At 43.2% G+C, this 21,503-nt stretch overlaps 1 protein-coding gene across 1 annotated transcript in view; it reads left to right on the top strand.

Moving 5' to 3' along the window:
• The window catches only part of LOC126481912 (locomotion-related protein Hikaru genki-like), a 321,675-nt gene that overhangs the window by 133,908 nt on the left and 166,264 nt on the right, over positions 1–21,503 (top strand). Inside the window, exon 5 of the mRNA XM_050105871.1 lies at positions 16,584–16,757. Coding sequence (XP_049961828.1) covers positions 16,584–16,757 — 174 coding nt within the window. The remainder of the gene's footprint in view (positions 1–16,583; positions 16,758–21,503) is intronic.

Below are 21,503 nucleotides of genomic sequence, written 5' to 3'. Positions count from 1 at the left end.
GTTCCAAAGAAATAGAGCCGCCTCGCTGCTCTATAGAGTGCTAGTGCGAATGGCGCAGCCTTATATGTGTGGCTTGTAAAGGTTTTCATGAATTTTCCTTTTAGATAGCTATCATGCGTAGAAACTTTTGGGTCCCTTCAGCAGCTTATGACTGATCGTCATTTCGTTGCATGTGCATCGTAAACGCCGGGAGAGTGGTAAGCTTTCCTCGTCCTACTACTCCTCAAGTCTTTTGCGAGATACCTCTACGGCATTAAGTGTACTCCAAGAAACAGTTTTATCCAAGTACTCGTCTTATTGAAGATTCGAAAAAAATTGGTTGTACTTCCTGCAAGCAAAATCTTTACCACCGTTTGGACGTAGATAGTAAATTGGCAAGTAGCATATTCTACTTATTTATTTGTTTCAAATCAAAAGATAAGAGTTATCAGATCATTCCTTAAATTTAATTAGATAACAACCGTTAAATGGTTGTCGTTCCAATACATGAGCTGTATATATTAATAAGCGTAATACTAAATATACGATATTACAGCAGTGCTAGTTTCACTAATTTTGTCTTAAGAAGTGTTGTCATAACGTGATGCTCCCGTTGAATGGGAGTAATAATGCATGTCAGCCAGACAACGGGATCAAATATGGAGAAGATGATCACCGAGGAAGGAACGTGTAAAGTTAGAAGATGGAATCAGAGATAACGGAAATACATTCTGATAAGGAAAGCATGGGCAACGCTGACAATGAAAGAGAAACACTGGATCGCTTTTGATCAAGAGGGAGACAGCATGGTTTCTACATGCATAAGGGGAAGCTATATCGATAATAACAGTTAAAGCTAAAATCTTCTCTTCAATGTGACGTTGTTGCGGTTTAAATGGAGGCTTGTGGTTATAAATCCTCAACTGTAAGACTGAAACGAAGAAAGAGAGGGAGGAAGATTTAGTATTATGCTTAGGTACAGCCAAAATATTTGACTTACTGCGTAACAATGGAACGATGATAAGTGGTTAATATGCGAGGCGAGATCACCTGTTAATAACAAAACGGAAGAAAAGAGAGCGAATGGAAACAACGCCGTCTATACGGTATCCTTAATTGATCGCGGAAAGGACTGGAGACATTATTTAACACAATGCCCCCTCCACCCCCCTCCCCTCCCTCCCCCATTCACCCACCACCACAAACACCTTACGCGATCTTAAATGGCTAGTACGATTTGTCTAGTGTTTTTGCTATTTGCACCATACTGTAACACATAACAGTTACAAAGATTCGACAGGGTGAACAACAGACTAGTTATAGGTGAAGTTACGTTTTTAAATATTCTTGTATTTCATGGCAGATATGCGGAGATTTACCTCTTGCTGCGACAGTTCGTTCATCCTAGTTCAGATGCTGATCATACGAGAGTTGCCCAGAAAGTAACGCACGCATTTTTTTCTTCAACAATTCTTTATTGAACATAATGGGAATTACACACAGGAAAGAATTGTGTTTTATGTACACACTATATTTTTCCCCATAATCTCCATCCCGTTATGTGGTCCTCCTCCAGCGCAAAACAAGGGCGTGTATGCGCTGTTGGTACCAATATTTGACCTATGTCAATCACCTCCTCATCATCCTCAAAACGTCTTCCACGAATGGCATCCTTTAATGGCCCGAACAAGTGGAAGCTCGCTGCAAAAAAATGGTTCAAATGGCTCTGAGCACTATGGGACTCAACTGCTGTGGTCGTAAGTCCCCTAGAACATAGAACTACTTAAACCCAACTAACCTAAGGACATCACAAACATCCATGCCCGAGGCAGGATTCGAACCTGCGACCGTAGCGGTCGCGCGGTTCCAGACTGTAGCGCCTTTAACCGCTCGGCCACTCCGGCCAGCTAAGCTCGCTGCAACATGTTAGGTGTAACAGCTGTGCATGGTCTACCTTTTTTTTCCTCTATTGTATGTCGAATCCCCCCCCCCCCCCCCCACACAGAGGGGGGGGGGGTGGCTGGCAGCAGCACAATACACTGCTCTGCAGCCTACAAAAAAAATTAGGAGATATAACAATAAAAGCAGGCGACAAAACGATGACTGTAAATACTGAAACAAGGCGAAAAAGTTGCGAAGAAAATATAAAACAGAAGGTCGGTGATGCTGATTAAAAAACATAGTAAGTAGACAGGCACAATTAAGAAAAGAAATGGCGACAGTCTGGTTTCCGTTCGCAACAGCTGTAAACACTCATAGCGACAGTATGGTGGCTGGTCGCAACACTGACACGGGAATGGTCTCCCCGAAAGCTGCAAATCATGCAGCTCCGCTGAACCGCCTTCTGATGACCTCATTCTCCTCGACCAGCGACTGTACACTGTCGACAGCAGATGCTCAGTAGACTTTGCACAAGCGTTTGTGAATAATCCCCACCGTTTCTTTCCCTGCAGTGAGAAATTCAATGACGGCACGTTCCTTGTAACGTATATCAGCTACAGACATCGTTTCGAAACGGTCCAGCAGCTACTCTATCTGTCGGAAGTGACGGAAACTTGGCCCGTTCACTCAGGAGTCTTCAAAATAATACATACGTTAATAGATCGGTTACTGCTGCTACAGTGACAGGTTACCAAGATTTAAGTAAGTTTGAACATGAAGTTATAGTTAGCGCACGATTGATGGACCACGGCATCTCTGAGGTAGTGATGAAGTGGAGATTTTCCCATACGACCATTTCATGAGTGTACCCTGAATATCATGAATCCGATAAAACATCAAATCTCCGACATTGCTGCGGGTGGATAAAGATCCAGCAAGAACGGGACCAAAGACGACTGAAGAGAATCGTTGAACGTGAGTGAAATGTAACCCGTCCGCAAATTGCTGGAGATTTCAATGCTGGGCCGTCAACAAGTGTCAGCGTGCCAACTATTCATCGAAACTTTATCGATATGGGCTTTCGGAGCCGAAGTCCCACCGTGTACCCATGAAGACTGCACGACACAAAGCTTTACGCCTCGCCTGGGCCCGTCAACACCGACCTTGCACTGTTGATGACTGGAAACAAGTTGCCTGGTCGGACGAATCTCGTTTCAAATTGTATCGAGCGGATGGACGTACACGGGTATGCAGACAACCTCATGAATCCACGGATCCCTCGTGTCAGGAGGGCACTGTTCAAGCTGGTGGAGGCTCTCTAATGGCGTGGGGCGTGTGCACTTGGAGAGATATGGAACCATTGATACTTCTGTATATGACTCTGAAAGATGATACGTACGTAAGCATCCTGCCTGATCACCTGCATCAGTTCATGTCCATTGTGCATTCTGAAAGACTTGGGCAATTGCAGCAGGACAATGCGACACCGCACACGTCCACATCCAAAATTGCTACAGAGTGGATCTAGAAACATTTCCGCTGGCCACCAAACTCCCCAGACATGAACATTATTGAACATATCAGGAATGCCTTGCAACGTCATGTTCACAAGAGATCTCTATCCCTTCATTCTCTTACGAATGGGCGGACAACCCAGCAGGATTCATGGTGTCAGCTTCCTGCACCGCTACTTCAGACATTAATCGATTTCATTGCAATGTCGTGTAGCGGCACTTCAGCGATATCGCTGTGGCATTACACAATATTAGGCAGACGTACCATGTTCTTTGCCTTTTCAGTGTCTCCGTTCTCTTCTACACCATGCAGCAGCATTGCGTGGCCATGGCTATAGTAACGGTTATTTTTCCATTTTTTATTGTCCCTCATATCTCTACCATATATCTCTCTCTCCTTTGAGTTTATTGTATCACACTTGGTAGAATCTTTTCATTATTATCTTTTTTTTTAACTTTTTGGCCTGTGCTCCTTTTGTCGCCACAGTCGTCAGTGAACGTAGGGATGGGAAGTATTGTGCATTACCTGTCTGTGACTCGTTTGAACTTCGTTCCTCGTGCTTCCGTATTTTATCTGTTCTTGTACCGTATTTCATGAGGTGTAGCTTGGGAACCAGCCCAGTCTTAGCCTATACTAGCGAAGCAGGCAGCCTGTAAATCACATTCATCCTCACTGGACTGCTAGGCCAAAGGCTGTTAATACGCTGTGCGGATTCGATTCGGCTCTGGTTCAACTCCTTGTATCGCCAGCTGTTGCGATTCACAGGTCTTGTTAGCAGACAGCGGCAGACTGAATACCCGTGGTGTAAGGAACATCCATGACATGAACTCTTAAAGCCCTATAAAAAAAAAGAAAACAATGCAGTCTTTGATTAGTAATCAAGACATACTAGGTCCTGGGTCCGACCCCTACCACAAGTTAGATTCTTAATAAAAATCATCCGCAATAGCTGCCAAAGACTTCCGACATAAGACGTCACCCTCAGCCTGCCAACGGACATGTGAAAGAGACTGCCAGAAAGGAAAGAGATTCAGGGCACTTTATTGCCCCTGCAGTGGCAAACTGGCCCTAAAAGCTGAAAGAACTAGCAATGATCAACGGCATGAGAAGGCAGAAGGCCTTGAGAACCACTGCATTCAACAAACATAAACTGTACCCACAGCGCTTGTAACTTGTAGCTGAAAAAGTGTTATCATGATCTCTCCATTGGTAAAGGATTCCGGAGTAGCCCCCTTCAGATCTCCGGGAGGAGATAGCCAAGGGGGAGTTAACCATGCCAAAAGACTTAATACTCAACAAAAGGAAAACATACTACCAGTCTGTGCTTGGAACGTCAGAAATTTCAACGTTTTAGGGAATCTACAAATTCTGTAAAGGGAAAGGCGAAAGCTCAAAATAGATACAGTCGGAGGCAGTGAAGCGAAATTGAAGAAAGACAAGGATCTCCAGTCAGATGAGCATAGGGTAATATCAACAGCAGCAGAAAAAGCAATAAGGGCAGAGAGTGAGTTACTGTGGACAGTTCACTGATAGTGTTGTTATCATCGACAGCAAACCAACCCCGACAACTACAGTTCAGGTATACATGCCGACTTCGAAAGAAGAAGAGATAGAGAAAGAATATGAGGATATTGAAGGGGTAATTCGTTACTTCAATGGAGAAAAAGCTAATAGCTAGGAAGGTTTGGATTACCGTTGGAAGGGAATGCGTAGAGGGTTTCGGAAGTCAGATATTGGATTATAAGGCGTACCCAGGAGCAGATATAGACTACAATGAAAATTTGATGATGATGAAGAGCAGACTGAACTTAACAGACTATTCAGGAATAATCAATGCAGAAAGAAGTAGAATACGGAACTACTAGGGAGTGAATAGACTTATTGAGGTTCTCTGGGAATATATAAGGTTGAGTCAAATGAAAACCTTAAATTCGTAATAACAAATTGAAATTTTACGGCGTTATCCTATAAGTTGGTAAATGTGCTACAAACAGCGTGCAAAATGGCCTGCAGGTGGAAGCATAGTTCAGATGCACACATACCGTCGCAGAATCAGTGTAAAGATGGCCGCCTCACTTGCGACTTTCACCAGGGAAAGTGAAGGCGTGTAACCTATTGAAGTTCATCGACGAATGAAGGTTCAGTACGGAGATGCAAGTCTGTCACAGTAGCAAGTCTACGAATGGAGTAGGAAGTTCGCAAATGGTGTGACTTCAGTGGAAGATGCTCCTCGTCCAGGTCAGGTACAACGAGTTGTGACTCCACATAACATTGCAGAAGTTGAATCCATAGTGAAGGAAAATAGACGAGTGACACTGAATGACATTGCAGCATGTTTACACGGGTCAGCACACCACATTGTGCATGATGTGCTCCAGTTTCACAAACTGTCTGCAAGATGGATGTCGCGGCAACTGACTCCTGAAATGAGAGAACTGCCACGGCAGCTGACTCCTGAAATGAGAGAACGACTTGTTGATGTTTGTGAAGAACTTCTTCGGCGCTTTGAACGAGATGGTGATGGCTTCCTTGCAAGAATCGTTACTGGGGACGAAACCTGGGTTCACTTCACCAACCGGAAACGAAGAGAGCGAGCAAGGAATGGCGCCAGTCCTCATCACCAAGTGATTTCCACATGTTTGGACCACTGAAAAACGCAATGGGAGGAATGAAGTTCCGTTCTGAAGAAGAGGTACGCCGCGCGGTGCTTGAGTGGTTGCGCGGACTACCAAAAGAATTTTTTTCTAGAGGAATACACGCACTTTGTAAACGCTGGAGGACCTGCATTGAGCGTGGGTGAGATTATGTTGAAAAGTGATTGAACTTTGTACTACTTCTGCACAATAAATAAATTTTAAGAAAATATTTAAGGTTTTCGTTTGACTCACCCTCGTAGATTCTGCGATAGTGAATAGCTCAGTAGGCAGTTGACTTGAAGAAGAATGGATATCTCTAAATAGGACAGCCACAGAAGTTTGAGAGAAAAAAGTACGTTCAATGAAGGTAATTGGAGGCAACAGACTTTCGGGAAAGCATAATCCACACAATTCACGACATTACAAGAGACGACAAGTAAGACAGTATCGCACATACAGCTGAACAGCTCATGAATTCAATTTGCTACCAAGAATATTATACAGAAGTATGGAAAAGAATATTGACGATCAGCTTGGACTTATCAAGTGTAAAGGCAGCAACGATGCAATCGTGATGTTGCGGTTGATAATGGAAGCAAGACTAGAGAAAAATCGAGTCAAGTTCATAGAATCTGTTGACTTGAAAAAAGCAGTTAACAATTTAAAATGGTAGCAGATGTTTAGAGTACCGAGAAAAACTGAAAAAAGCCATAGGGAAAGACGGGTAATATACTTAACGTAGATTGCCAAGAGGCAATAATAAGAGAGGACTACCAAGAACGAAGTGCACGGATTAAAAAGAAATGTAGGCCGCGAATGTAATCTTTTGCCCCTGATATTCAATCTAAACGTCGAAGAAGCAATGACGGAAATAATTTTAAGTTTCAAGAGTGGGATTAAAACTCAAGGCGTAAGAATATCAATGTTAAGATTCGATGATGACATAGTCAGTGAAATTGAAGAGCAATTACAAGATACTTTGAGTGGAATGATCAGTCTAATGAGTACAGTATGAACTGAGAGTAAATCGAAGAAGGACGAAAACATTGAGAAGTAGCGGAAATGCGAACAGCAAGACACTTAAAACCAGAATTGGGGATCACAAAGTACACGAAGTTTAGGAATTCTGCTTCCTCGGCCGCGAAATAGCACTCGACGGGCGGAGCAAAGAGGACTTAAAAAGCAGAGTAGCACCGGCAAACGAGCTTACCAGGCCAAGGAAATTCCACTAGTATCGAACGTAGGTCTTAATTTGAGAAAGAAATTTCTGAGAATGAACGTTTGGAGCACAGCAATGAATGGTAGTGAAAATGGAGTGTGGGAAAATCCGGAACATAAGAGGATCAAAGAATTTCGGATTTGGTGCTACAGAAGAATGCTGAAAATTAGGTGGACTGATAATGTAAGGAAGGAGGAGGTTCTCGGCAGTACCGGTGAGGGAAGAAATACATGGAAAACATTGACAAGAAGAAGGAACAGGATGGCACGTACCTGTTAAGACATCACTGAATGATTTCCATGGTACTAGAGGGAGCTGTGGAGGGTAGAAACTGTAGAGGAAGACATATTTGTATACTGGAATAAATCTAGCAAATGACTGAGAACGTATGTTGTAAGTGTTACTCACAGATGAAGAGCTTGCTACGCAGAAGGAATTCGTGTTGAGGGCATCGAGCCATTCAGACGCCTGGTGACTTTATTGATTCGAGAGGCTACTGTCCAGAAGAAATGGAGAACTCCACTTCAAACGCCGGTGTTTTGTAACGAGTTACAGATCGACCTCTATTGTCGGTCCTGGGCGCCGCGTGATACACACAATGAACGGTATTGTCTGGGTAAACTCTGTATAAACTTTGCATAACGACATGACATTTATCACCAGCCGAAATCAGCTTGATGAGTCCTAGAGGAGGCACACGTACAAGATGCAGCAGAATGTTCCTACAGATTTATTGAAATGCTGAGTATGCAACTTCCCTCAACTGTTAGGCTATTTATTCACAAATGAAATGTTGATATAACGAGAATGTGATTTTCCCTCAGCTGCTTCGCTTCTTATTTAACGGATCCCGACGTTCAGTTAACTAGTTTTAACAGTAAGTTAACGTTTTCATTACCACTGAGACGTACACTCCTGCAAATTAAAATAAGAACACCGTGAATTCATTGTCCCAGGAAGGGGAAACTTTATTGACACATTCCTGGGGTCAGATACATCACATGATCACACTGACAGAACCACAGGCACATAGACACAGGCAACAGAGCATGCACAATGTCGGCACTAGTACAGTGTATATCCACCTTTCGCAACAATGCAGGCTGCTATTCTCCCATGGAGACGATCGTAGAGATGCTGGACGTAGTCCTGTGGAACGGCTTGCCATGCCATTTCCACCTGGCGCCTCAGTTGGACCAGCGTTCGTGCTGAACGTGCAGACCGCGTGAGACGACGCTTCATCCAGTCCCAAACACGCTCAATGGGGGACAGATCCGGAGATCTTGCTGGCCAGGGTAGTTGACTTACACCTTCTAGAGCACGTTGGGTGGCACGGGATACATGCGGACGTGCATTGTCCTGTTGGAACAGCAAGTTCCCTTGCCGGTCTAGGAATGGTAGAACGATGGGTTCGATGACGGTTTGGATGTACCGTGCACTATTCAGTGTCCCCTCGACGATCACCAGTGGTGTACGGCCAGTGTAGGAGATCGCTCCCCACACCATGATGCCGGGTGTTGGCCCTGTGTGCCTCGGTCGTATGCAGTCCTGATTGTGGCGCTCACCTGCACGGCGCCAAACACGCATACGACCATCATTGGCACCAAGGCAGAAGCGACTCTCATCGCTGAAGACGACACGTCTCCATTCGTCCCTCCATTCACGCCTGTCGCGACACCACTGGAGGCGGGCTGCACGATCTTGGGGCGTGAGCGGAAGACGGCCTAACGGTGTGCGGGACCGTAGCCCAGCTTCATGGAGACGGTTGCGAATGGTCCTCGCCGATACCCCAGGAGTAACAGTGTCCCTAATTTGCTGGGAAGTGGCGGTGCGGTCCCCTACGGCACTGCGTAGGATCCTACGGTCTTGGCGTGCATCCGTGCGTCGCTGCGGTCCGGTCCCAGGTCGACGGGCACGTGCACCTTCCGCCGACCACTGGCGACAACATCGATGTACTGTGGAGACCTCACGCTCCACGTGTTGAGCAATTCGGCGGTACGTCCACCCGGCCTCCCGCATGCACACTATACGCCCTCGCTCAAAGTCCGTCAACTGCACATACGGTTCACGTCCACGCTGTCGCGGCATGCTACCAGTGTTAAAGACTGCGATGGAGATCCGTATGCCACGGCAAACTGGCTGACACTGACGGCGGCGGTGCACAAACGCTGCGCAGCTAGCGCCATTCGACGGCCAACACCGCAGTTCCTGGTGTGTCCACTGTGCCGTGCGTGTGATCATTGCTTGTACAGCCCTCTCGCAGTGTCCGGAGCAAGTATGGTGGGTCTGACACACCTGTGTCAATGTGTTCTTTTTTCCATTTCCAGGAGTGTATGTGTCTCACGATGGTTATCGGAGAATCAGTTGGAATTCGCTCCATGTTACTGTTATGCATAAGTGTCGCACTGTTAAACGTAAGTCTGCTAGTGGTTTGTAGTAGAATTCCTGTAATTACAGCATGCACTTATAGGTTGTACTATCTTCAGTTTAATTGTTAATCCTCTGCTCCTCTCCACCCATGCTGTCCCATCGAATTAGCTCGCGCTAGCAGATAAGCAACCTGAGCAACAGTTATGCAAAGCGGGCAGCTTTCGCGCCTTACTGGATGATTTGTGTCGATGATGTTTGCTGCTTCATAACCAGTTCCCACACTGGGCACCTGCAATTGTGAACTAAAACCTTGGTGGGACGGTCTATCCAATGACATCTGTTACTTTGTGTCAGGAAGGGCTCTCAACGACGGAAGTTTCCAGGCGTCTAGGAGTGAACCAAAGTGATGTTGTTCAGACATGGAGAAGATACAGAGAGACAGGAACTAACGAACAAGGTGGCGCAGTGGCTAGCACACTGGACTCGCACTCGGGAGGACGACAGTTTAATCCCCCGTCCGGCCCTCCTGATTTAAGTTTGTATTGAAATCCCTAAATCGCACCAGGCAAATGCCGGGGTGGTTCCTTCGAAAGGGCATGACCGGCTTCCTTCCCCGTAATTCCCTAAGATGAGACCAATGACCTCGCTGTCTGGTCTCCTCCCTCAAAACAACAAAACCCCGCCCCAACCTAGGAATGTCGGTGAAATGCCTCGCTCAGGCCGCTCAGTGGATACTACTGCAGTCGATGTTTGCTACCTACGGATTATGGCTCAGAGGAACCTGACAGCAACGCCACCATGTTGAATAATGCATTTCGTGCAGCCACAGGACGTCGTGTTACAATCAAACTGTGCGCAACAGGCTGCAAGATGCGCAACTTCACTACCGACCTCCATGCCGAGGTCCATCATTGCAACCACGATAGCATGCAGTGCGGTACAGATGGGCCTAACAACCCTAACAACATGCTGTTATGCTGTGTGGACCGCTCAGGATTGGCATCACGTTCTCTTCACCGACATAGAATCGTCGGACACGTGTTTGGAGGCAACCCGGCCAGGCTGAACGCCTTAGACACACTGTCCAGCGAGTGCAGAAAGGTGGAGGTTCCCTGCTGTTTCGGTGTGGCATTTTGTGGTGCCGACGTACGCCACCGGTGGTCATGGAAGGCGCCGTAGCGGCTGTACGAGACGTGAATGTCAGCCTCCGACTGATAGTGCAACCATATCGGCAGCATATTGGCGAGGCATCGTGCACATCTTGTGAATGACTTCCTTCAGGATAACGACATCGCTGGACTATAGTGGCCAGCATGTTCTGCAGACATAAACCCTACAGAACATGCCTGGGATGGATGAAAAGAGCTGTTTATGGACGACGTGACCCACCAACCACTCTTAGAGATCTACGCCGTATCGCCATTGAGGAGTGGGACAATCTGGACCAACAGTGCCTTTATGACCTTGTGGATAGTTTGCCACGACGAATAAAGCATACACAAATGGTTCAAATGGCTCTGAGCAGTATGGGACTTAACTGCTTAGGTCATCAGTCCCCTAGAGCTTAGAACTACTTAAACCTAACTAACCTAAGGACATCACACACATCCATGCCCGAGGCAGGATTCGAACCTGCGACCGTAGCGGTCGCGTGGTCCAGACTGTAGCGCCTAGAACCGCTCGGTCACTCAGGCCGGCCCATGCATCAATGCAAGAGGACGTGCTACTGGGTAACAGAGGTAATGGTGTGTACAGCAATGGGACTACCAGCTCTGAAGGTCTCCCTGTAGGGTGGTACAACATGCAATGTGTGGTTTACACGAGGAATAAAAAGGGGCAGAAATGATGTTTATGTTGATCTCTATTCCAATTGTCTGTACAGTTTCCGGAAGTCTCGGAACCGAGGTGATGTAAAACTTTTTTTGATGTGTGTAGATCAGGAACGATATAGATCCAACATCACTTCCTTGGAGAACGCCGGATATTACTTCTGTTTTACTCGATGACTTCCCGTCCATTACTACGAACTGTCAACTTTCTGACAGGAAATCACGAATCCAGTCGCACAACTGAGGCACCCAGTTTCATAGGCACGCAGTTTGTTTAGAAGACGCTTATGAGGAACGGTGTCGAAAGCCTTCTGGAAATCTAAAAATATGGAATCAATTTTCCATCCCCTGTCGATAGCACTCATTACTTCATGATTATAAAGACTTGTGTTTCACAAGAACTATGTTTTCTGAATCCGTGCTGACTATGTGTTAATAAACCGTTTTCTTCGAGGTACTTCATGTTGTAACACAGTATATGTTCCAAAACCTTACTGCAAATCGACGTTACTGATTTGGGCCTGTAATTCAGCGGATTACTCCTATTTCCCTTGTTGGGTATTGGTGCGATTTGAGCAATTTTAAACTTCCTATGAGCGAGCGGTTGTATATAATTGCTAAATATGGAGCTCTTGTATCAGCGTACTGTGAAAGGAACGTGACTGTTACACAATATGGGCCGGAGGCCTTGCCTTTATTAAGTGATTTAAGCTGCTTTGCTGCACCGAGGATATCTACTTCTATGTTACTCATCTTCTCAGTTCTTCTTGATTGGAATGCAACCGCAATACGGATCAGGAATAAAACCTTCACGTATTGGTCGGTAGCGCAAATAAATATTACTTAACACTTAATTTACTGGTGGAACTTGGAAGTCCCGACCGATTCTGTTTGGAGTTTTGCAGGTAAAGAACCCGTTAGACTGTAGGGACAGGAAGATCCCCTTCTATACAGTTTGTGCTTCCTATGTTGTACAACACCAAAGCCAGCACGCTATTCCGAAGCCTATATATCTGCCTGTAATACGAACGGCTGTATCGCAACGGCCGCTTTGTGTGTGAAACAACGCTGCAATGTTAGTAAATGAAGTACGCTTTGTGTGAGGGCTGCACAATATAAAAACAGTTTTGTGGTCTACAATGATTTCAGTGTTGATTGAGATTCAGTGCACATAATGGTATACGAGCTATATTTTAAAAACTGGTGCATATATTTATCTAACCCTTACCTGTAAAATCATTAAAAACCACCTAAGAGCATCAGCGCATTCTTTTTCATTACTCCAGAAGAAATTCAGGTCTGAAATGGTTAACGTCAAGTGAGGAGAAGAAAGTATGTTAGCGTACTCCTAACTCCTGAATATCCACTTGACTAACAACTCAGAAACTGACAACAAAGTTCGACAAACTTATTAGCGCTCAAATACACAACATAAACAAGTGAGGACAGGCACACATTTAAGAAAAGTGATTACAATTTTTTTTATTTGCAATTTTCTTTAACTGTAAACTACAATGCATCAGAAATAGCGAGAAAGAGGAAATTAAATTGGAAATGTTCCAATACAGTTTACTTGGATGTACATATTACCCACAGTTCCTCAGTTTTCGCCTTTACAGAAAGCACAATGGAATCGGAGTTAGAAATTTATCAGATTTAACCATGACGAAGTTCAAATGTAAAATCTTTACGTTAACAGGAACAAATATGAATGAAAAAAGCACCCATGAACAGTAAAATTCATAAAACATTGGGAACAGAATTAGAGATGGTGAAGGCGAAACGTTTCGTAGCAACTTAATAACAGAATTAGACGCACCAGCCCACAAGAACTTCTAGTCAATCAAGAAGTAAAACATTAGAATGTTATACAAGGGAATGCCTAAAAGCTTACACCAAAAACAAAGAGAGCACACAAACATGGTCAGTTTATAGCACAACTACCATCTTAAGCGAAATGGATAAAGTAAAACAAGCAATCACCCAATTATAGCTTGATATATCATTTACTCAGCTCGGCAGTTAAACAAATCGATGAAGAGACGTACCTAATGAGCTAATGTGTTTCAGCACATCAAAATGCCTCGTGAAAATGAATAACACTAATTCGGCACAGACAGAATACGGTATCATGCATGTAACATCCTCTGATGATGATAATAATACTAAATATCGCCTGGAACATAACTAACTTCATTAATACACTTGCTACTCTCAAAAGCTAGTATATTAAATAACTTAAAGTATCTATTTTTAAAAAAAGGTGAAAACAAAATGAAGCAGGTTTTAGTAGCGAAATTTTGGTAAATATCCATCATCGGTCGACATACCGACACAGGTCCTAACAACCGCCCTGTAGTAGCATTACACGTAATAGAAGAATATGAATGCAACATCACATGTCCTACGCGCAGATAGCACCAGTACCAGCTTGGCGCACTCCTGAAACAGAAAATGACAGCCGTCCACTAATTTACTACTATCGGACGTTAAATAAAAGAGTAACACTCTAAGAGAAATAGGGACACTTGATACACAAAAGACAATAGACCTTTCATAGGGGATAGCTATCGCGGCAATGGCGTCCTTTACAGGAGATTTAAAAACAGAAATTAAATAAAAATTGTTACTTGTGGACACATCACACAAATCTCATAAAAAACCAGACGTTACATAAATCATGATAGTCGATCACTCTCTGCGCTCACCATGAGATTTACATAATTGGACAGTCTCTCAACGACTCACGCGTGGTTCCAACAAGCACAGCAGAAAAACATTTCACAACGTGAGCGGCCATACATTATGGCCAGGTAGCACAATGCCCACGTGACCAAGAAGCCGAAAAGGAATAAACCGAGAAACGGACAGAACGCTTGGGTCAATTCTAGTGTCCGATTCCACTCGTCGGTTTCGAGCAATGACGTCATACCTAAGACAGAAACTCTACATAATTGCAGTCTTTGAAAGCATCTGAAACGAATATAGCATACCATAAAATTACAAACACAGTTCACCTGATTAATTACTTGGCCACAAATTATACCGTCAAGAATTAAAGGTAACGAAAAGAAATAAGAACGGAAAAAGAGAGATACACATGTGTGAAATAAATTATTATTGTAATTTATGCGATTAAGAGAAGCAGAGAGAACTTTTAAATCCAGTACAGTATAGGGAGTCATGAAGTAATTAATATTTTGAATTAGCGTTAACTTTTAATACTAATCGTTAAATCTAACGGGACGAGTGCACAAGTAACGAACACTGACAAAAAGTAGGTCTAATAATTACTGGAATCGGTAACTGGAACTGACCCATATAGGTTAATTCCACTTACCGAGTCCAACTATTCCACGGTTCATTATTTAGATCTTTTTACAACAAGTCTGTGCACTAAAGTGTTACAGGATTTCTACACATGGTATTACTATCTTCATTACTACGAAAAAGAGAAAAATTTGGAAACTATACCCACAATCTTTATTAATTTTTCGGAGTAGCTCTGAGATCAATAAGAAATCTACAAATTCTACAAAAACATAGTCCACAGATTTTCTGCATAAATGTCCAAAATTATGAACCATCCAAAAGTTAGAATCGGCAACTAGAACTAACCTCCTATATAGGTCAATTCCAGTTACCCATTCCAGCCATTCGATGCTTCATTAATTACTTCGTTTCCTCAGCACGTGTGGGCACTAAAATGTAGGCTAATATGATTTCTGCATTCTTAATTGCTCTCTGAAGTACTGCAAAAAATTAATAATTTGGAATCGGTAGCTAGAATCGACCAAAGTATTAGCTCAGTCCTTGTTAACGATTCCAATTTTTGTTGTACATCGCAGTAGTTTTAGAGACCAGTTACAGATGTAGAAATAGTATTACGTTTCAGTTCATACAACTGCAAAAATAATTTACATGTGAATTATGGAGCGGTTGGAATCTGTGACTGGAATTTACTTGCATATGCCAATTCTAGTTATCGATTCCAATGTTCTTTATTTTTTGTAAATATTCGTTTATCATGTATTCTCTAATCATTTAGAATTTAGTGTGTCGCTTCTCCACATTTTGTGCAACTGTTACGTAAACGTTGTAATTCATTTAATCTTCCAGTTTTTCTGATACATTTTGGATTCACCCCTCCCAAAACTCCCACTTTCCTGTGCTTCTCCCGTTAGATTCGATAAAATTAACACTTATTTTATAGCAATATGACTTCACCATGCACTTTACCGTAATGCAATTTAAAGATTCTCTGTGATTTTCTAGTCGCATAAATTACGAGAATACTTCTGACCAGAGATGAAAATTTGTTTTTAATTCTTGTTCTCAATTATTTTCGTTATCTTCAGTTCATGTCGATATGACTCATGACTAAGTAAATAACTGCGTGAATGTGATTGTAATTTTATCGCTTGCTACATTCGTTTGTTTGCGAACATGATCCGTTGCTTTCATAGATTGCCCATACGTACCGTCTTTGCTTTACTTATGACGACATTGCTCAAAGCCGACGAGTAGAATCAGACACTAGAATTTATCCGAACCTTTCACTTAATGTCAAAAGCGACGCTTACCATTAACATTTGCACCGCTCCGAGAAAATAAGGTAATTTCATGCTGCTGTTGGCGTCTCAAGGATGTAAGGTTCCAGGCTGGTCGACACCGGATCCCTGACTGACAGCAACGAACACGGAGCAAGCCGCCACTTCTTCTGTTGTCAGAAGTACATCGCCACAGAGTATACGGCGCGGGCAACGCGGCTCTCCAAAAGCATCGAGCTCCGCCAGTCAATCAATTCAGCTGCCTCCACAAGCCGGCCAGAGCACAGGCTTAAATAAGAGCGCGACTGTGCATCGGCCAGCCACCTCATGGGACCGCGTGATCTAGTCGCTAGGCAACGCCCAAAGACATGAAAAGAAGGGCTGCAGCTATCGATATTCTTTGGACGCGACGGAAAACTGGGGCTAGCACGGCTAAGAAACTTCGGGCTGTGTATTTGACTTACGTAATAATTGCTACGTGCAGAGTTTTTCAACAATGATATTTCATATCAAGGTTGTTAATATAGAGAAGCATTCGTCCCGAGTGACTTCTGGGAGGTGATTCCTTTTAGAAAATCCGTGATGAGTGGTTTGGTGATTGCAGAGTACGCGCCGCCGACGATCCTGGTGAAGACACCAGCGGGAGCGGCCTCGATGGAGCCGTCTGGCGCGGTGGCGGTCTTCCCGGGCACGACGCTGCACCTCGAGTGCCTCTTCTCGCGGAAGCTCGGCAACCCCGAGTGGACGTGGACGCCGACGTTCCGGCAGTACCTCACAGGTAGCCCCGCTGGCTCCTCCTCCAGTAGGTAGACTACTCGCTGGGGCGTACTCTGAATGCAGGTGTTACTTTGTGGTCTTCAGTCGGAAGGCTGGTTTAATGCAGCTCTCACTGTTACTCTACCCTGTGCAAGCCTCTTTAAATCCGAATAATTACTGCAGCCTTCATTCTCCTGAACCTGCTAACTTTATTATCCTCTTGGGTTTCCTTTACAATTTACACTCCCCATTCTCCCAACAAATACTAACCTGGTGATCTCCTGATGTCTCAAAATGTATCCTATCAACCTATCCCTTCTCTTAGTCAAGTTGACCACGAATTTCTTTTCTCCCTAGTCCTGTTCAGTTTTTTCTTATCAGTAAAATGATCTACCCGTCGAATATTCAGATTTCTTCTGTAGCAACACATTTCGAAAGTTTCTAATCTCTTCTTATCTAAACTGTTTATCGTCCATTTTTCAGTTCCATACACGACTGCGCTTCAGAAAAATATCTTCAGAACGGACTTCCTGACACTTAAGTCTAAATTTAATATTAACAAATTTCGTATCTTCAGAAACGTTTTTCTTCTCATTGCTAGTCTAAATTTTATATCCTGTCCACTTCGGCCATTAGTTAGTTTGCTCTCCAAATAACAAAACGCATCTACTACTCAGTCTCCTTTCCTAATCTAATTCCCTCAGCATCACTTGATTTAATTCGACCAGATTCCATTATCCTCGTTTTGCTTTTGTTGATGTTCGTCTTATATCCTCCTTTCAAGACATTGTCCATTGTGTTCAACTGCTCTTCCAAGTCCTTTGCTTTCTCGGACAAATTACAATGTTACCTTCAAACCTCAACGGTTTTATTTCTTTTTCTTGATCTTTGATTCCTACTACAACTTTTTCTTTGGTTTCCTTCACTGCTTGTTCAATGAACAGACTGAATAACGTCAGGGATAGGCTACAACTAAATCTCACTCCCAACTCAGCCACTGCCTCCTTTACGTGCCCCTCGACTGTTACAACTGCCGTCAGGTTCCTGTTCAAGGTGTAAATAGCTTTTCGTTCCCTGTATTTTAACCCTGCTACCTTCAGAATTTCAAAGACACTATTCCAGTTAACATTATCAACACTTCTCTAAATATACATATTCTGTAAAAATAACTTTGCCTTTCCTTAATCCATCTTCTAATTTAAGTCGTAGGGTCTATACTGTTTCGCGTGTTCCTACATATCTCCAGAATCCAAACTGAATGCACGAAATCTGCGAAAAAATTGACAATAAGAATTGTGGATCATGTACAAGGTACATAGTGTTTCAAGAAGTTTCTTTTTCTGCAACATTTTGGATGGTTCAGTGTATCCTAAATTGTGGTACTCAGCTGCAAGTTCACCTTCTAACAGCGCGATCGCTTTTAGCCACCAGGGCCTTTTCAAGTGGTTATGTGTTCAACAGGGCTCTGAGCACTATGGGACTTAACATCTGAAGTCGTCAGTCCGCTAGAACTTAGAACTACTTAAACCTAAATAACCTAAGGACATCACACAGATCCATACCTGAGGCAGGACTGGAACCAGCGAACATAGCTGTCGCGCGGTTCCAGACTGAAGTGTCTAGAACCGCTCAACCACAGCGGCCGGCGCATATGAGTCTAGCACTATCTGCATCTATATAGCCCCATGATTAGTGTGTATGGTTGCATTACTGCCAAAGATTATGTGACTATTTCGGCTGATCAGGGCGATCTAATGTACGGTGATACTATGTCCCAAGACAACAAGGCCACTTTTTGACACAACTCGCATCGTTCCGGACTGGTTTCGTGAGCACGAGGATGAATTTTCGCATCTCTCCTGGCCAAGACATTCGCCAAGCCTCAGCACTGCTTTCGAGAGAAGGGTGCGTGATCGCTATGCACTTCCTTCATCGTTACCTGATCTTGCCAATATTTTGTGGGATGAATGGTACAAGAGTCCCTTCAAAACCCACAGGACCTGTATTTATCCACTCTGAAACGTCAGGAAACTGGTTTGCTACACCGTATTATGCTTGGCAGTGTGTTTCTTTTTCATTTTCAAATTTTTTGTGCAACCCCTTAAATGCATACACGTAAAATATGTACCCTTTTAAAATGTTATACTTGCTTTTGTAAGCAAAAGCATAAATATATACGTAAGGTAAATATTTTCTCCAAGTTCTATCTCCATAATGGAACCAATCCCATTGAAACACCCTATAGTTTTGCCCACCTTCATTTTGATGTCTTTGTTTCATTTTGTTGTTTTAACACTAAAAACATATTACTGTTTCTAAATTTAGCAATATATCAGTAAGACCGTAGGGGACGTGAAGGATTTTCACCACATCATCTTCCAGATCAGCAACAAGATCCTCCTCCAGTATTTCGCTACGTACATTTAATCCTCAGCAACCCATTTTTCTTCTTTCGTTTTAGAGCTTATACTTCAGCAGTGACTTCGATGTTCCGATTTCTTTCATTATTATTGAATACTCTTTTTGTTAGTTTATATAGTTCATTCTCTTCATTGAAATAAAATAAGCTTAAATCTTTCCAGATATATTCATTTTTCTCTCTGTCAAGTAATTTGTATCCAGCTACTGTTCTCAGTAATACGATCCATACAACAATACTGATACTTCCAATACTGTGTTTAGTTTAAGTAGTGTTCATCTTCCACTACTTACAAAATGTAGTTTTCATTAGTCCAAGTGCATACTACAATTCTACAATTGCTGTAGTTTCTACTCGCATCATGACCTTTTATGTAAGTAATAAAACGCCAAAGATAAAAACATTATTGCTTCTCTCTCTTTCTACGTGTCTTTCTCTTTCTTCGTCCATCCACTATCTCATTCTCCTCATGTTCCATTCTGGAACTTCCTTCTACTTTCTCTTTAATATTTGTTCTTTGCATCATCAATAAACATTGATACAACGCCAAAAATAGCCATAGTCATACAAAGTAAGAGTGAAAGAATATACAGGGTGTTAAAAAATGATCTGTACAACTCTGATCGCCGTTTCTGAAACGGGTGTGGGTAGGAAGGTGCGGTTTGCGGCGTAGTGTTCACACTCACCTGAAGCTTTTTCTTTTTTTTTCTTTTTTTCTTTTCTTCATCATCACGTCCTACCATCGGAGAGTGTTATACAAGGTTAAGGAATACCGAACTGTCATGAAGAGGACAGGTTCCATGCGTCCGAGCACGGGTGATGTAGATGTCGGAAGGGTGCAACAGGGCCAGGAACCTACCCTTATCACTCGGTAAGGCGTCTCAACAGCCGAAGCTACCACCAACCTCGGTTCACTTGGTGCTGCACAAGACACTGAAGCTTCATGCCTACAAGCTGCAGCTGCTGCATGAGCTTCAATCTAATGACGCCACCTGAGATGCATCGACGATGATCCAAATTATCTGAAAAAGGCGACGTACACACACAAGGCTTGCACTTATGCGTCCAGGAAAACAAACCGACACACTGTAGTCTCTTACATTCCTAGAACCCCTACTTTAGCGTGAAAATCGTGCGCGACATCCAAAGGTAAACATGTGGCGTTGTCTGCTTCATGACGGTATAGTAGAATCGTCTTCATTTCCAGGCGCGCGAACAACCTCGACTGATTATCTGAACATGGTCGAACAGTTTGAATTTCTACTGGTTGAATAACTGCAAGCTGTCATCGTACTGCAGCAGGATGGCTCCCCTTGTCACTGGGCATCAATCATTAGGAAGGCTTTCGACGGCACACTTCCATGTCGACGAACTGGCAGATGAGATCCATTCCCTGCCCCCCCCCCCCCCCCCCAACCGCTCCAGGCTGTCGTCACATGGCCTCATTAGTATGAAAGAACAAACAGCCTTGGTTCAAAAACTGGATTTATTATTTTATTTATCCACCTATGACGCTTTTTACCTTGTATAAGACATCTCCAGATTCACTGGAAAACGTCGTATAACCCCATTAGATAATTTTATTTGGGGCTTTCTGAAGGATGTTGTCTACCAGACCCCGGTGTGGGACCTGCACGAACTGCGAGTTCGCTTCGGAGCAGCAATTGCACACATTATGAGGACATGCTAGGCCGGTCGTAGGTGGAACTGGATTATCGCTTAGTTATAAAGCAAACTGCAGATAGCACAGACATTGATGTGTGTAAAATTGCTGTTAAGAGTTTAGATGTTTGTAAACATTATGTAGCAAACCGCACTTTTTTACCTGTCTCTATTCCTGAAATATATGCGATCAGAGTTGCAGAGTTCATTTAGGAAAACCCTGTATATTCTAATTTTAAATTGTATTACGCAATCAGGAAACACCTAATATCTGAAGAGTGCCCTATGCTACCAGTTATTAGCCATAAGTTCACGATTTAATGATAAAATTGCACCAATATCATTTTAAAATAAGTTATGCTTTGCTGTTTGCAGTCAACGTAGTGATTTTTTTGGAATGGAAGATGATTAAGAACATGGAGCTATAGAGATCTGTTAACTTGCACTACTACTTTGTTGACAGTTACTGTTTTCCCTCTAAGTAGTTGAAACACTCTAAATTCTATCAGTTTCGTTTTTGATGTGAAGATATTTTAAATTATACTTATTTTCTCTGTTCACAAACATCTACGGGCTACGTTGTAAACCAACTTCTGTTCCAGCTGAATTCACTTCGTTGTCTACAAAGACAATGCCTCCACAGTAACGTGATTTATGTTATTGCTTTGGTGCAGTTTAATCGAGGCA

The sequence above is a fragment of the Schistocerca serialis genome, chromosome 5, assembly GCF_023864345.2.
Source record: "Schistocerca serialis cubense isolate TAMUIC-IGC-003099 chromosome 5, iqSchSeri2.2, whole genome shotgun sequence".
NCBI classification, from domain to species: Eukaryota; Metazoa; Arthropoda; class Insecta; order Orthoptera; family Acrididae; genus Schistocerca; species Schistocerca serialis.
Note: the sequence above shows the minus strand (reverse complement) of the source record. Positions and strands in the feature narration are given on the sequence as shown.